General features: G+C 44.9%; 1 protein-coding gene across 5 annotated transcripts; it reads right to left on the bottom strand.

The window, feature by feature from the left end:
* Positions 1-4,540: 4,540 nt before the first annotated feature.
* COPS7A (COP9 signalosome subunit 7A) lies at positions 4,541-9,978 on the bottom strand. Of its 5 annotated transcripts, none has more exons than XM_036017361.1 (8): positions 9,846-9,978; positions 9,176-9,380; positions 8,024-8,099; positions 7,697-7,785; positions 6,566-6,768; positions 5,809-5,914; positions 5,510-5,661; positions 4,541-5,377 (listed from the first exon to the last, which is right to left on the bottom strand). In XM_036017361.1, exons 2-8 carry the CDS (start codon positions 9,335-9,337, stop codon positions 5,311-5,313), a joined length of 855 nt encoding a protein of 284 aa, XP_035873254.1. In that variant the 5' UTR covers positions 9,338-9,380; positions 9,846-9,978; the 3' UTR covers positions 4,541-5,310. The 5 variants fall into 5 exon arrangements, with proteins under 5 accessions (XP_035873254.1, XP_028387595.1, XP_028387596.1 ...); XM_028531794.2 differs by having other exon boundaries at positions 4,541-5,350; positions 9,846-9,977; XM_028531795.2 differs by having other exon boundaries at positions 4,541-5,350; positions 9,819-9,966.
* Between the last annotated feature and the right edge of the window lie 5,669 nt (positions 9,979-15,647).

The following is a 15,647-nucleotide window of genomic DNA, read 5'->3' on the forward strand; positions in this document are numbered from 1 at the left end:
TATTTATTTTCAGGGAGAGGGGAAGGGAGAGACAGAGGGAGAAAAACATTGAAGTGTGAAAGAAACATCAGTGTGCAAGAGAAACATCAATCAGTTGCCCCTCACATGCCCCCAACTGGGGACCTGGCCCACAACCCTGACATGTATACTGACCAGGAATTGAACCAGCAACCTGTTGCTTTGTGGGACAATACCCAACCCACTGAGCCATGCCAGTTAGGGCAAGAATGTTACCTGTTTTAACAAGCAATTAACCAGTTGGGTTCAGGCAGCAACCTGCCTTCTCTTCACTGTGGTTCCCCTCTCGGTTTAATTTTCAGTTTGTGGAGGTATGTGGGTCAGCCCTGCATGTGTGCCACTCAGTGGCCAGGCAGACGTGGACAGTGGTGCAGCCTGTCGCTCAGTTCACAAAGCTTTGGTTAAGCTGTTCAGGGTCAGATCCGTGCTTGTGCAACTCAGAGGTGAGCCCAGGAGTGGACACAATTCTCCGGGACTGTCCTTTTGATTTTCCTCCTGTGATCTTCCTGACGCTTTCTAGTTCTCTGGAGCTTCCCTTCTGAGGCCCCTGACCAAAAAGTTGGGACTTTAGTTTCTCTAATCTGCTGGGCATTTCCCAGTGTTTGGGCCAAGCCTCAAGAGAACAAAGGAAAATACAGAGGGGATTTGCCTAACATTCGTGGGGGCACAACTTGTCTGGTCAGAATTTTAAGTGCCTGCCGAGCCACTCTTGCTCCCATGCTGTAACTACCACCACCATGGTATATGCCTGGGGCTGGAGGTGGGAGAAAGGGAGAAAAGAAAACAGGGTTTCCCCACTTTGACCCTTAGGAGTCCCTTCCTGTTCCTCAGACCAGCAATAGAGGGCTCTAAGAGGAGCTCTTTGAGTTCACAGCTGATGTCCGTTTCTAGGTTTTGGCTGCCTTGAGTCCATTCTGGGTGATACCGGAGGAGGAAAAATGGTGAACTCACTACTGATTTAGTGGAACTTTAAGTTCTGGTTTCTTTCTCCCTATCATTTACTTGTCTGAGATCTCAGTTGCTCCATGTGTTCTGTCCAGGAGCATGGGGGAGACGGGGTGGGGTGTGCCTTCTCCATTTATCTTATGTGATCCTGGGCAAATTACTGTACATAAACTTTGTACCTCTTTTGTCTTTGTTAGCAGACAATAATTGTGTCAATTTCAAAAGGTTGTGTAAATTAGTGACTTTGTATACATAAGGCACTTAGAATAGTGCTCAATTATATAGTAAGCACTTATAGGTGACAGCTTTTATTAATAGCAATCACCACAAATTAGAAAATAGAGATAAGCAAAAACACAAAAATCACCCACAACCGCATGGCCAGAAGTATAACATTATCGTTTGTATTGTCTCAGATTTTCAGTCAAGACATATTTATCAATTGATTAAATGGACAAATAAGTAAGTTAATGTACTGTATTGTATTCCCTGCCCCATCTTCCAAATTATGCATTTCATATCAGGGGAGAGGCAGGAGGTCACAGGATGAAAACTTTCTGCCTCCAGCCTTCATCCCCACTATTCCTCCCACCCCAAATGCTCATCCTTGTTCCCTTTTATCAGGTAACTGCAACTTGTGCTTCTAGTTTCAGTCTAGAGGTGACTCCCTGGGGGCTTTCCTGATGCCAGGCAACATGTATAGATGCCTGTTTCATGCTTTCAGGTCACCCTCTACCTTTTAGCACTTACCACACTTAGTTATATAACCATATGCATAAGAACCTCAAAGGACAGGGCAAGTCCTCTCTCTCATCCTGTACTCCAAGTTTTGCCTTTGCTCGCCCTTCTCTCCCAGACGGTGATCCTGGGCCTCCTTACCTGTCTTCCAAGGCCCTGCAGTAGAAGACTTTTCAGCACTAACCTAGGCAAGTCTGCTTTATAAATGGGACTGCACCACTCAGAGCTGAGCCAATGAGGGCAACAAAGGCACATTTCCACTCCACATCCTGGAGATTCTAATTTGGAAGGAATGGGGGTGAGTGAGGCTCAGGAATACGCATTTTCAAAAGCTCCTTATGATCTAATGCCGGTGGCCCCGCCGCCTGTGGTGGGAACCTTCTGATGTGGCTTCCAATGATCCTTGCCTTCTGATGGTTGCTAGGCTGGACCTAGTGAGTGATAAGTGATAGGATGTCTCTTCTGTGGTTAGGTAACAAAAGACTGAGATTGTTAGTTCACCTTGCCAATGTGGTCTCTTGCTCTGAAGGAGAGGGCCACCTGGTCGGCCTCTAACCAAATAAGCTGGAAATGAGGTCCTCAGTCCAAGATGTAGTGAATTCTGCTGAGGATCATTGAGTGTGCTTGGAAACAAGTCTTTCCCATTGGAACCTTGAAATAATATGGCCTTAACATTGGCTGTAGCCTTGGGAGAGACCCTAAAGAAAACTCAGCTCAGTTGTGCCCAGCCCCAAAACACAGAAACTGAATTAATAAATGCATATTCTTTAAGCCACTAAGTGTTAGGGTAATTCGTACACAGCAATAAATAACTAATACACTGCCTATACTTGCCTAAGTGGAGGGTTTTCTCTTTAGCAGGATTTCATGAAATATTGACTATAGACATTGTCCCTGTTCTTGTGCATAAAGATATGCAGCAGTCCAAAGGCAGATTTTTAGCTTCAGAGACTTCGGCTTATCTTTTTGGTGGCATGTTTCATGTGCACGAGCTCTGAATTCTCATGAAAGCAAGTTATCTTCCTCTTCCTCTTCCTGTAGTGGTCCAGCCCTCCAGCCATCTAAGTTTGCTGTATGGAAGGGGTCAGCCTGTGAGAGTGTGCTTCAAGCACTGGTAAGATTCTTGGTTGGGAAGACTTTCCTGGCACCCTGGGCTTAGTTTATACATGGAATCCCTAAATCCTGAACCAAATTTCATGCTCAAAAACAGCCTACAAATTCTCGGCTCCCTCTTTTCCATGTCTGGGTCAAGAGCCCATCTCTGCAAGTCAAAAAGAAATTACATTTGCACGTCCTTGGGGCTGTCAGTGGTCCTCCTCCATCTTTGGGCATTAGGCCAAGCAGTACCAGCCCAGCCCGCACTAGACTTTAGAGCCACCCAGTGAAGGATGGAACTAGAGAGGTCAGGAAGTTATGGAGCCATTAGCTGGAACCAGTTTGCAGGGAAACAAGATACTAAGTTCAAGAGAAAAACTGGCATGGGCAAGGGAGGGCAGATACATTTAAAGCACAAGGAATGAGCAATTCCTATACATTAGAGTAGGGGTCCCCAGCCTCACTCCTCCCCATCCAGTGGACACTGCTCTAATTACTGCCTGAGCTCCACCTGCTGCCCAAGCCCGCCACACCCCTCTGCATCCCCTCATCTGTGGAAAAGTTGTCTTCCACGAAACTACTCCCTGGTGCTAAAAAGTTTGGGGACTGCTGCATCAGAGAGTATGGGGGCAAGAAAGGGTTTCAGAGGTAGAGACTGAGCATCAAGATACAAACTCAACTTGCTTGTCTAGAGAAAAGCTAAAATGAGAAGCCAGGAGTGGCAGCTCCTGAAATGGGCCTCACTGGACTGGTTCCATTGTCTCCATTGCCTCCTCAAGACAATAAGCTTACCCAGACACTTTAATCAGAGTCAGGATCCCGTCCCCTCTCTAGTTCTATGACTGACAGCTGAGGACCCGTAAAGAGTGGTCTGTCCCAAACCTCCTCCAGTAGAGAACAGCACAAGTTCTGGAGAGCAGCTGAGTCAACACTGGAGCCCTCAGGAGGCAACTGTCTCACATGCAAATGTGCATGTGGGGATGCCAACCGTCCCTGACACTGCAACTTCCCAGTTCTAGGAGTACTCAGCAGTTCACTAGGCCAAGGCCAATCCTCTCAGCACAGTGCTGGGGAAGCTCTGCCTCGGATGGGGGGCAAGAGCCTAGCTGCTGCTTCTTACTGTGACATGAGAGTTCTGTGTGGTTGACGCAAAAACTGGTTTCCTGTCAATTCTTCCCCTTATAATTCTGTAAGGTGGAAGGAAGCAGGCTGAACATGGCTGCTGGGGAGCAGGGGCAGTGATTCTCACTTTGCATCTCCGGGGCCTGTCACACGCCAGTGCTCACGAAGTACCTGCTGTTTCTGAATAAATGCTGAGCTACTGAGCAATCTGTTCAAAGTCACGTAGCCCAAGACTCAGCAGCTAGTATCTGGTTCTCTTCGTTTTCCAGCACTTCACTTTAGAGTGGACTGGAATGAACCTTCTTCCCATCCACAAATACCGAGGACAAATGAGCCCTGGCCAGGTGGCTCAGCTGGTTGGCATGTCACCCCATATACCAAAAGGCTGAGTGTGTTGGATCCCCTATCGGGGAACATACAGGAGGCAAATGATCAATGTTTCTCTCTCATACTGATGTTTTCATCTCTCTCTCTCACATCAATAAAAATATCCTCAGGTGAGGATTAAAAAAAATCTAAAGAAAAAGACAGAAGATACCCAGTTCAGGGCATGTTTGTATATAGATTTCTCATAGATTTATTTCTGTATTATGTTATATATAGATATATGCATATATGCTTCTTTTTTTAATACAATCTATATCCCCTTCCCTTCCCCACAAAACTCACAAAAGGAAGTATAAATCCTTCCAGGATTGCCATCAGGCTTTCCAAGATAGCCAGAGCCAAGAAAGAACCATCTCTTGACATCTCAAGAAACAGCTGCCCTTCTCAGGCTCTGGGGTCACTGAGGCAGCAGCATTCCCAGGACCCAAGGGGAGGTGAGAGGGAAGGACAGGACTGTAGTGTGACCGATTTCTAGGATGAAAGTGTCCAGTGACTCCTAGAATGGCAGACTGGCTCCAAGGACTCTCGGTGGGAACGAAGGTGGAAGCCCTATGGCTGTGCAGATGCTGCCCACATGGGCTGGGGGTGGGGAGCAGGAATTGGGGACTAGTCATGCAGGGGTGGGGTGGTGAGATAAGGACCACATGGGTTATACTGGAGACACGGCAGCTCCACCTATTCAATGACATAGAAGAAACACGGACAGATGCTGGCTCTTAAAAATACAGGAGGGAGAGCACGGTAGGAAGGGTGAGGGGGACAATGGGACACATAAGAAAGTCACAGAAAACAAAAAGTACCAACAAAAACATGACTTATACTTGCCTCCCCCCTAAAGAAGGTGGGTGTGACCTATGCTTGGGGGTAGGGGAGAGAAGAGAGGTGAAAGGTCATGAACCTAAGATTATCAGCTGGCCAGGGGCACAGGAAGGCTCTTTGAGGACTCCTAAGGGTCAGGCAGGCAGCTAGGACCCCCTATCTCCAGGGGGAAAAATGATAGTCCCTTTAGTTCGACTTGGACCAAATCTTGGCGCTCCCTCGGAGCCTGGCAAGGGGGAGAGAGAAAGAGAAGCTGCAAGGAATCCCCTAACCCCTGAAGGCTCCCCCCATTTCCCTGCCCCCTGGCAAATGACTAAAGGCAGTCAGGTCTCCCAAGGAAAAGCAGGCACCCCAGAAGCAAGTAATTCCTGCCACATCGGCTCACCCCTTGCCCTTTGAGGCTTTCTTGCTGGGCTGGCGCTGGTTGGTGCCAGCAGCTGGTTCCCGCAGTTCAGTCAGGTGTTGCTCAGGGTCCTGAGTTGTGGCTGCAGCTGCTGCTGCTGTGGTAACTTTAATGGTTTTCTTAAGGTTGGCGACCTATCGGGATGAAAGGAGTTCGAAATAACAGAGAAGGTTCCTGTCCACCTTGTCTGTCTGCTACAGCCGCTGTCCAAACCCCTCTGCACCAGAAAACTGGCCCAGGCTGGGGGAACTTGAGTCTGTCTTGCTCCCCTGCCAGCTCACCTCACTCTCAATCTGCTGCTTCAGGCCCAGCTGCTGCTCCTTGTGCTGGTTGGCACGGCTCACCTGCTCCTCAATGCCTGACAGCACTACCTCACAGCCCACACACCTGCGGGAATTGGGAGAGGGAAGTGTCAGCAGAAGAGAGCTGTAATCAGACTCACTAAAAATAGACTCAGAAAGAACCCTAGATCCTGATATGCAAACCCTTGTCTGAGTTAGGAACTTTCACCAGGGAGTCTGCAAAACCACCTGCAACAACACTCCCAGGAGCTGGAAAGACACTCACTAAGATAGGAGAGGTATAAGGCAGTGACAGGAGTGTTGTGCAAGATGGAAGTAGGAACTAAAGCTGAAATGGGATAGGGGGTGCTAAAGAAGGGGAAAAAAGGTATTAATTAACTAAAGTTAAACAAGGACACAAAGAGAAAAGCAGAAGTGGAAGAGGCCCAGGGCCTGTGGACAGTTATAGACCAAGGGGTTGAATCCAGCCTAAGACAGGTAACAAACTTCCCAGTGAGGATCCTCTCAAGAGCACCCCTTGCCATTCCCTCCCCCAATTACTACACCAAGGACACCATCTCCTCTCGCTTGCCCTCCTGTCTCCCCTCAGAAGCCTTTGGAGGAACGAGCTGAATTCCCTTCATCCTCTTGGATTTCACCTCTGTAGCCCGTCTCTCACCCCTGTGAGCCCATCCAAAGCATCTCTCCCTTTCTTGGGGCGAGAAGAGGAGGGACAGTGCCAGGACACAGGTCTCACCACTCCTGTAGGGTTCGGGCGATGGCACTGAGGTCCTGGCGCTGGATGTCCCGCCCAATGCTGTAGTCAACCTCCAACCGCTGATTGCGCTGGTCCAGGGAGCCACGAAGCACGTCGGCATACACGGCCTCAATGACAAGGTCTTCCAGCTGCCGCACATTTCGCAGGGCAAGGGCCTCCAGCAACACTGCATATGGGATACACTGGGGCCCGAGAGGCCGGGCTGGGATTTGTGAGGTTCTGCCATAGAGAAGGGCTTCCAAGGTTCTTCCTCCCTCCTCCTCCCTGCCTAGGCTCATCTGCCTCCCCTCCACTCCTATTCCTAAATCATTTCCTCTAAAAGGCTGGTTCTAAAGTGAAATAAATACAAGTACTGCCGCCTAAAAAAATAACAGCATGAGAAGGACAATCGTAAACAAAATAATTGACTTATGCTCTCCTACTACCCTTAGCTCCAACATCACAGAGGAAGAAAGTGGCATCTGCCTTTGCCCGCAGCTCAGGGAAGCACACAGACCTTGGTTAAGACCAGCCTGACATAACAGGAGTACGTGGTATGGGAGAGGTCTGGAGTTACTGTTTACCTTCCAAAGGGGTTTGTCAGAATAGACAGCCTGATTTAAATAAACTCAGAATGAATGATGAGAAAGTCTATGAACGACTGGGAGAGTGCAAAGGACAGGAGGGGGATGTTTAACAAAAACCAAACCTAATGGCCAATGCAGAAATACTTCTGGGTTATATAGTTCTTATTCCAGCAAACCAAAGCCTAGCACTTCCCCAGAAGAGAGCCTAGTTTGCAGCTCCGAGCACAGAGGCTGTTTGCATCTGGACCTTCTACAGTGAGGAGGAGGGTGAACCTTGTACAACACAGTGAATGCCATCCTAGTTGCTATTTTGACCCCAAACATAAAACATGTTTCATTTAGAACTTAAGTTGATTGAAAAATAAAAGCAAAACAGCAAACTAAAAGGCTACAGGTAATGGAGTCCAGATGCAGATCTCAGAGGGATGTTGGGAGGAAAGAGGGAAGAAGCAACAGTGTTTCAAAGGCGGTCTCAGTACAAACTCCCTTCAGATGGGCCTTATGAAAGGACAAACAAAAGGGTGCTGGGGGGGCTGTCACTCACTTTGACTTTGGCAGCGAGGGTAACGACAGAGAGGTGCCGAAGCTTATTCTTCTGAGCCTCCGTGAGTGGGGGAAGATTCCGGGCTTCAGCTGGAAGAAAGGACAAAAGTGTAGGAAATCCTGATTTCCCTTTTGTGGGAAGGCCTAGCCTCTGTCCCTTTCAATTTTTTTTTTGTTTTTTAAGTTTTCCATGCCAATTCAGGTCTTGACTCTGACCCTGTATACCTAAAGGATCTAAGTAGGATGCCCCAGGAATTTCCTCTGAGTCCCTCCAGAAATCACCCTTCTCCCACCTTCACTACTCCAGAACTCCAGCCCCTCTGCCTACCTAAGTAGTCAGCATATGTTCCGTAAGCAAACACCGTGAGCAGGCGGAATGTGGAAGCAAAGTCACTCTCGGCCAGCTGCAAGAATATGAGGGAAGAGATGACTGGAAGGACCTCTATCCACCTTCCTCCCAGCCTTACCTTGTTTGGAACCCCATGTTCTGGCCCCATCTTTCCCCTCCATTAACACTCACAGCTCACTAGAAGGAACTCTGCCTCTCTGATGGCTCTCCCCCCAGGAAGCCCTCATTTCTACCTCCAGGCCTCCTCCTCTCACAATGCCCTCTTCCTCCATAAGCCTCCAATCCCTACCCTAAATTCAGGGCTGAAACCTTCAGAGTGTTCAGTATCTAACACACACACACACACACTAGACATTTCAAATGTGTTTTTTATTTGTAAATTTGGTGTGTTTAATATTTGTAAATCTGATTATCTTTAGGCAGTCTGCTATATTCCCCAATTAAGCAGACCCCTGCCTCAGTCTCCTTCATCTCCAACAGCTACACGGCCTAGGCAGCCCCTGGAATTTGTGGCCTCTGCTTCAGATCTGCCTCACCCAGGGGGCTTTCCTCATACAGGCCAGCGCCCCTGCCCCACCCCAGATCTCCTCTCCTCCTATCACTGATCAGTCTTTCTGGCACTTCCTCAATCAAACCCTGCTTAAGATTGTTTCCTAAGAATTATCTTTCTTTTCAATAAGATTACAGACCCAGTCTCTCGTATCCTTCTTAGGTCAAGTAGAGCTAAGTATGTAAGTGTGTCTCTCAATAAATACTTGGTGAGGAGCAAAGTCAGCCCCATTTTCATAAAAGAAAACTGAAAACCTAAAATAAAAGTGACCTGATCAAGGTGATATGATTATTAAGTTATTATTACACTGATGGAGATGGGCTGGAATCAGGTCTCCTATTCTAAATCACATTGTTCTTTTGCTTAAAAATGAAAAGTACTGAGTTTTACAGATCATCCATCCTCTACAGGAAACTAAGAAGTTTACTTGCATACTTACTCTTGCCAGGTGCCAGTTAATCATCATCCTATTCTTGTTCAACTGAACGGTTATGGGTTGCAAAATGAGCCCTGCCCACCCCTTCTCAAATTCAAACGTTAGCCCCAAGCTTCCCTGTGGGCTATCCAGGCCAGGAACCCACCTCTCTAACATTAGGCATATCCAGCAGTTCCCCAAACACGTAGACACCAGGGGCCTCCAGCACCTGGTGGATGAGTGTGGCCAGCGCTGCCCCCTTGGCCGACTTGGCCAGGAGCAGAAATTGCTCTTGGTTCTGCCCTGTCACCTTCACCTCGGCACTCATGGCTGCACTGAGCTGGGGGGACCTGGGCTCAGGATGCCTGGAGCTGCAAGGAAAGAGGATGTGAAGGTGGAGGTCCCTAGACACTGGGAGGATGAGAAGCACAAGGGCTAAGGCTGACTGCAGAGGCACAGTGACTACTGCAATCGGGAATCAGAGATGAAGCGGTCTAAAACTCGGAACTAGTTATCCAAAAGACGCCTGGCTGAGACTTTGGTTGCCACGCCCAGTTCCCCCCTCCCCTGGGCCTAATCCCAAGCCCCACCACGTGCACCCCAGTGAACCCCAAGACACAGGATGCAGTAGGGGGAGGGGTGTCACATGGTGTCTACCCCAACGACAACGCTTCTTCAAATTTCCACTGGTGCCCGGCAAGTGCCCCCAACCATGTGACCTCACCCTCACGATCCTTCCCCGTGGCTCCGCCTCCTCCCTTAAAGAGGCCGCCCAGAGACCGGGGCTCCCGCAGACTGGTGCGCCGTACCCAGGATTAGACTCTGAGGGCTGCTACCTGCAAGCTTCGTCTTCCAGAGACCCAGGCGGGGCCGCCGCTCCGTCACCTCCGGCAGCTGTTTCTAGTCTCTCCTGCCACCTCCCCGCAGGGTCTCTCCGGCCGCTAAACTCTATGGTTGGCTTCCGGCTGTACTTCCGCTCTTACTAGAAGGTTTTGGGGCGGGACGCGTCCCCGCTCCCGCCTTCCAACCCCTGAAGTTTCTGTGAGCGACTTAAGCATTCTACTCTCTGATTGGCTGTTGAGGAAAGACTGACGGGCACTTTTTTTCTGCTTTGATTCAATAAAACTTTATTGTTGCCCAACGCTAGACTCTAAATGCAGTGGGGGCCTCTGGTCTCAGGCATATAGCTGGTGATTGTGTTTAAAATGTCAGGATGGATGCATGAACAGAAGCAACAAGTCCAATTAGGAGGCTACTGTATCCAGGCAAGAAATGGTTGTGGCTTAGACAGAAGTGATCATTGTGGAGGTGAGAAATAGTTGTGTTCTATATTTAATTTAGAGCTAAAGTGAACAACCTTGGCGGGTATGGCTTTGTGGAATGAGTTCCAGCCTGCGAACTGAAAGGTCTCTGGTTCGGTTCCCAGTCAGGGCACATGCCTGGGAATGTTTGTGAGCCTGGTCCGCAGTAGGGGGCACATGAGAGGCAACTGATCAATGTTTCTTTCCCTCCCTTCTCCTCTCTCTAAAAAATAAATAAAATCTTGCCCTGGCTGGTGTAGCACAATGGATTGAGTGGGGGATGCGAACCAAAGTGTTACAGGTTCAATTCCCAGTCGGGCCACATGCCTGGGTTGCAGGCCAAGGCCCCCAGCAACCACACATTGATGTCCCCCCACCCCACTTCCCTCTCTAAAAAATAAATAAAATCTTAAAAATAAATAAATAAATAAAATCTTTTTTTAAAAAAAAGCTAGAGTGGACAGAATTTTGCAAATGGATTAGATGTGAGGTGTGAAAGAAAGAGAAAGAATTAAGAATGACATCATACAAGCAAGTTGCAACAAACTTTCAGATAATTTTAATCTTATGTGAACTTTTCCAGAAAACAGGAAAAGAAAGGACACCCCTCAACTCATTCCATGGGGCCAGAATTACTTTGATAACCCAACCAGAAAAGGGCAATATTAAAAAGGAAAATTACAGGCCAATCTCACTTATTAACTAAGATACAAAGATCTTCAATAAAACATTAGCAAACTGAAGCCAGCAATGTGCAAAAAATATCAAAATCCAAGGCTAACTTGAATTTATGCCAAGAATTTAAGGGGAGATTGATATTAGAAAATACATCACTTTATTCATCATATTAATAGATTAAAGGAATGAATCATACAGTCAAATCAATAAATATAGGAAAAGCACATGCTGAAATCAACATCCACTTGTGATTTAAAAAATCTTTTAGAAAACTAAAAGAGAACTCGTTAATCTGATAAAGGAATGCCTGGCATCACCAATTCTATTCAGTCTTGTAATGGGGATACAAGCCACAGCAGTTAGGCAAGGGAGGGGGGAAGTTAAAGAATTACATAAAAAGAGAAACAAAGCTGTCACCACCTACAAAAAGTGTGAGAATGTGATAGCAAAAGTAGAAAAGACAAAAGAATCTACAAATAATTAGAGTGACTTTAACAAGGATGCTTGACAAAAAACATACAAAATCAATTATATATCTATATATGAACAACAAATAATTAGATGATGAATAATTTTAAAAGTTACTTATTGCAGCCTTGGCATTGCACCTATATGCCCCTAATTAAGATTACACAGGTTCAGTTTGTTAGAGCATTGTCCCAATATGCCAAAGTTGCAGTTTCTTCCTTTCTTTTTTAAAAAGATTTTCTTTGTTTACTTTTAGAGAGAAGGGATAGGGAGAGAAACATCCATGGGTTGCCTCACATGCCCCCAAGCCAGCCTGCAACCCAGGCATGTGTTCTGACTGAGAATCAAACTGGTGACCTTTCGAGTACACGGGCTGGCGCCCAATCCACTGGGCCACACCAGCCAGGGCAAAGGTTGCAGTTCTGACTCCTGGGTCAGGGCACAAATGAGTATAAGAATCAACTAATGAATGCATAAATACATGAAACAACAAATCACTGTCTCTCAAATCAATAAATTAAAAAAAATAAGTTACTACTTGTAGTAGTATGAAAAATATCAAATACTAAAGTATAAATTTAACAAAATATGTGTAAGACCTGTATGTACCAATTATAATTTACTGTGAGACACTGGAGGCCTAACATAAAAGGAGAGATATTACCATGTTCATAGATTAAAAGTTTTTTAAAGATTTTATTTATTTATTTCTAGACAGAGGGGAAGGGGGAGAAAAAGAGAGGTAGAGAAACATCAATGTGTGGTTGCCTCTCACATGCCTTCCACTGGGGACCTTTCAGTTTATGAGATAATACCAGACCCACTGAGCCACACCAGTCCGAGCAGTATTCCATGGTTTATGTTTATGTCTTGTTGCACCTATCTTTATGTGTTGTATTTCACAGTAACAATACATTTTAAAAAAGCATCTACTTCAGCCCTGGCTGGCGTAGCTCAGTGGATTGAGCATGGGCTGCGAACCAAAGCATCGCAGGTTCAATTCCCAGTCAGGGCACATGCCTGGGTTGCAGGCCATGGGCCCCCCAGCAACCGCACATTGATGTTTCTCTCTCTCTCTCTCTCTTTCTCCCTCCCTTCCCTCTCTAAAAATAAATAAATAAAATCTTTAAAAAAAGGCATCTACTTCAATCAAAACTCTTAGCAAACTAGGAATAAAAGGGGTCTTCCTTAACTTGATAGAAATTATTTGAAAAAACTACAACAAATACCACTGTTATTGGGAAAACAATGGAAGTGTTTCCTTTAAAGCCAGAACCAAAAGAAAGATGCCAGCTATCACTGCTTGCATTCACATTGTACTAAAGGTGCTAGCCAGCACAAGAAAAATAAATTAGAGCCATGATATTGGAGAGGAAAAAGTAAGCTGCCAGTATTTGCAGATAATATGACTGTAATTCAAAAAGTCTAATAGAGCAGGGATATCCAACCTTTGGTGTCTCTGAGCCACACTGGAAGAAGAGTTGTCTTGGGCCACACATTAAATACATTGCAACATGTAATCACAAAAAAAAAATTCATAATGTTTTAATTCATGATTTTGTGTTGGGCTGCATGTGGCCTGTGGTTCACGGGTTGGACACCCCTGCTATAAATTATTATACAGAAAAGAGAGCCCATCAAGGTGGTTGGCTCTAAAACCAGTATTGCAAATCAACTGCACTTCTATAAACCAGCAAAAACAATTTGAAATGTAATCTTAAAAAATAACTTTTACCCCAACAGAAAAGCAATAAAGTACCTAGAAAGAAATAAAACAGGAGATGTTCACTATCTGTATGCAGAGAATTATAAACATCATTGAAAGGCATTAAAGACCTAAATAAACGAAGAGATATCCCAAATCCATGAGAGGAAGTTTCAATATAAAAAAGATGTCAATTTGTCTTGAGTTGGACTTTGGATTCAATGCAACTCCAACCAAAACCCTATTGAACTTGACAAGTTGATTCTCAAGTAGAGCAGTGGCCAAGAAGAGGCAAAATACTCCTGAAGAAGAGTATACTGGCAAGGTGGTGTTTGCTCCAGGAGATAACTAGGTTTATTTTAAATCTATAGGATTTAAGAAAATATGTTATTGGTGCAGGTTTTTAAAAGCTGACAGAAAACAATCCATGTATATAAGGAACTTTGATACAAAACAATTAGCAAGGCAGATCAGGCAGAAAGGAAGGACTTTAATAAATGAGGCTGGGAAAAATGATTTTCCCTATTAAAAATGAAAAAATAAAATAAAATAAAAAACTGAAATGAAAAATAGATTCTTATAACACACCATGCACAAAAATCAATTCAAGATAGACTTAGGACTTAAGTATAAAGACCCAAAATTTTAAATCTGTTGAAGAATATGTAAGAAAATATTTTTCTGACTAGGAGGGTAGAGAGTGATTCTTTTACACAAGAAATAAAAAGCACAATCGTAAACTGAGCGGTTGGTAAGTATGCCTATATTAGAATTAAGAACTTCTGGCCCTGACTGGCATGGCTCTATTGCTTGGGCATTCTGTGATCGATTCTTGGTCACAGAATCAGTGTTGCAAGAGGCAGCTGATCAATGTTTCTCTCTCATGTTGATGTTTCCCTCTCTTTCTCCCTCCCTTTCCCTCTCTCTAAAAAAGAAATAAATAAAATTGTTAAAATTAAGAACTTCTGATAATCAAAATACAGATGGTCCCCAACTTACAATGGTTCAACTTTTGATTCTTCAGCTTTATGATAGTGTGAAAGTGATATGCATTCAGTAGAAACTGTACTTCGAGTTATGATCTCTTCCATGGCTAGCAATATGCACTATGACACTTGCTCATGATGCTGGGCGGCAACAGCGGTGGGCCGCAGCCCCCAGGCATCCATGATCACGTGGGTAACCAACCAGTACTCTACAGTGTACTTACTGTGTTGCCCGTGTTTTGTGTTTTCACACACCATCACATGTACAAAATGCCCATCTGTGTTCCTTGCTTCTGATGAAAAAAGGAAGGCAATTATTCTTGAGATGAAACTCGAGATATTTGTCCAACTGTAGGCTAATGTAAGTGTTCTGAGCACATTTAAAACTAGGCTAAGCTAAGCAATGATGTTCAGTAGGGTAGGTGTATCAAGTGCATTTTCGACTTAACAGATATTTTCAACTTACGATGGGGTTACTGGGATATAAACCCACTGTAAGTTGAGGAGCATCTGTACATCATGAAAAAAGGCAAAGGACAGGTCACAAATATCTCACAATGAAGACAATATTTGCAATACATAGAACTGACAAAAGACTGGTATCCAGAATATATAAAGAACTCCTACAAATCAGTAAGAAAAGAAATAATCAGGCATTCCCAGAAGAGAAAATTCAAAAGCCTAATAAGCATTTGAAAAGATGCTCAACTGCATTAGTAATTAGAGATATGCCAAATAAAACCAAATGAGATCCTATTATACATCTTTGGGGCTGGCAAAAATTAAGAAGTCTAAAAATACAAGTGTTGGAGAGAATGTAAATCAATGGGAACTTAAATATTGCTGGTAGGAGTGCACATTTTATTGAAAAACACAATTTGGTATTCTTTCTCAAAGATGATTTTTTCTTTTTTCTTTTTTTAAGATTTTATTTATTCATTTCCAAAGAGAGGGGAAGGGAGGGAGAAAGAGAAGGAGAGAAACATGAATGTGTGAAAGAAACATCAATCCATTGCATCTCACATGACCCCAATCAGGGACCCAGCCCACAACCCAGGCATGTGCCCTGACTGGGAATTGAACCAGCGACCTTTTGATTCATAGGCCAGCACTCAACCCACTGAACCACACAAGCCAGGACTTAAAGGTAATTGTTTTTCATTCAATATTATTTTGCATTAGTTTCAGGTGTACAGCATCGTAGTTAGACAATCATATACTTTATAAAAAGATGCTTATTCTTTTTTTTAATTTTAAGAAGGTTTTACTTATTTATTTTTATAAGGGTAAAGGGAGGGAGAAAGAGAGGGAGGGAAATATTGATTGGTTGCTTCTCCCAAGCCCCCAACTGGGGACCAGGCCAGTGACCCAGCCACATGTCCTGACTAGGGATCAAACTGGCAACCTTTAGGTTCACAGGCTAGTGTTCAATCCACTGAGCCACACCAGCCAGGGCAAGGTGTTTATGCTTATATTCCACAACCTAAAAGTCTCACTTCT

Source organism: Phyllostomus discolor, chromosome 2 (assembly GCF_004126475.2).
Source record: "Phyllostomus discolor isolate MPI-MPIP mPhyDis1 chromosome 2, mPhyDis1.pri.v3, whole genome shotgun sequence".
In the NCBI taxonomy this organism is placed as follows: domain Eukaryota; kingdom Metazoa; phylum Chordata; class Mammalia; order Chiroptera; family Phyllostomidae; genus Phyllostomus; species Phyllostomus discolor.

What these genes read in the sequence shown, in the direction of transcription:
- COPS7A (XM_036017361.1), bottom strand. Translation starts at nt 9,337, where the DNA reads ATGAGTGCCGAGGTGAAGGTGACAGGGCAGAACCAAGAGCAATTTCTG. An exon ending in ATATGCCTAATGTTAGAGAG is followed by an intron (nt 8,100 to 9,175) that starts GTGGGTTCCTGG and finishes ATATTCTTGCAG; the next exon opens with CTGGCCGAGAGTGACTTTGC. An exon ending in AACATATGCTGACTACTTAG is followed by an intron (nt 7,786 to 8,023) that starts GTAGGCAGAGGG and finishes CCTTTCTTCCAG; the next exon opens with CTGAAGCCCGGAATCTTCCC.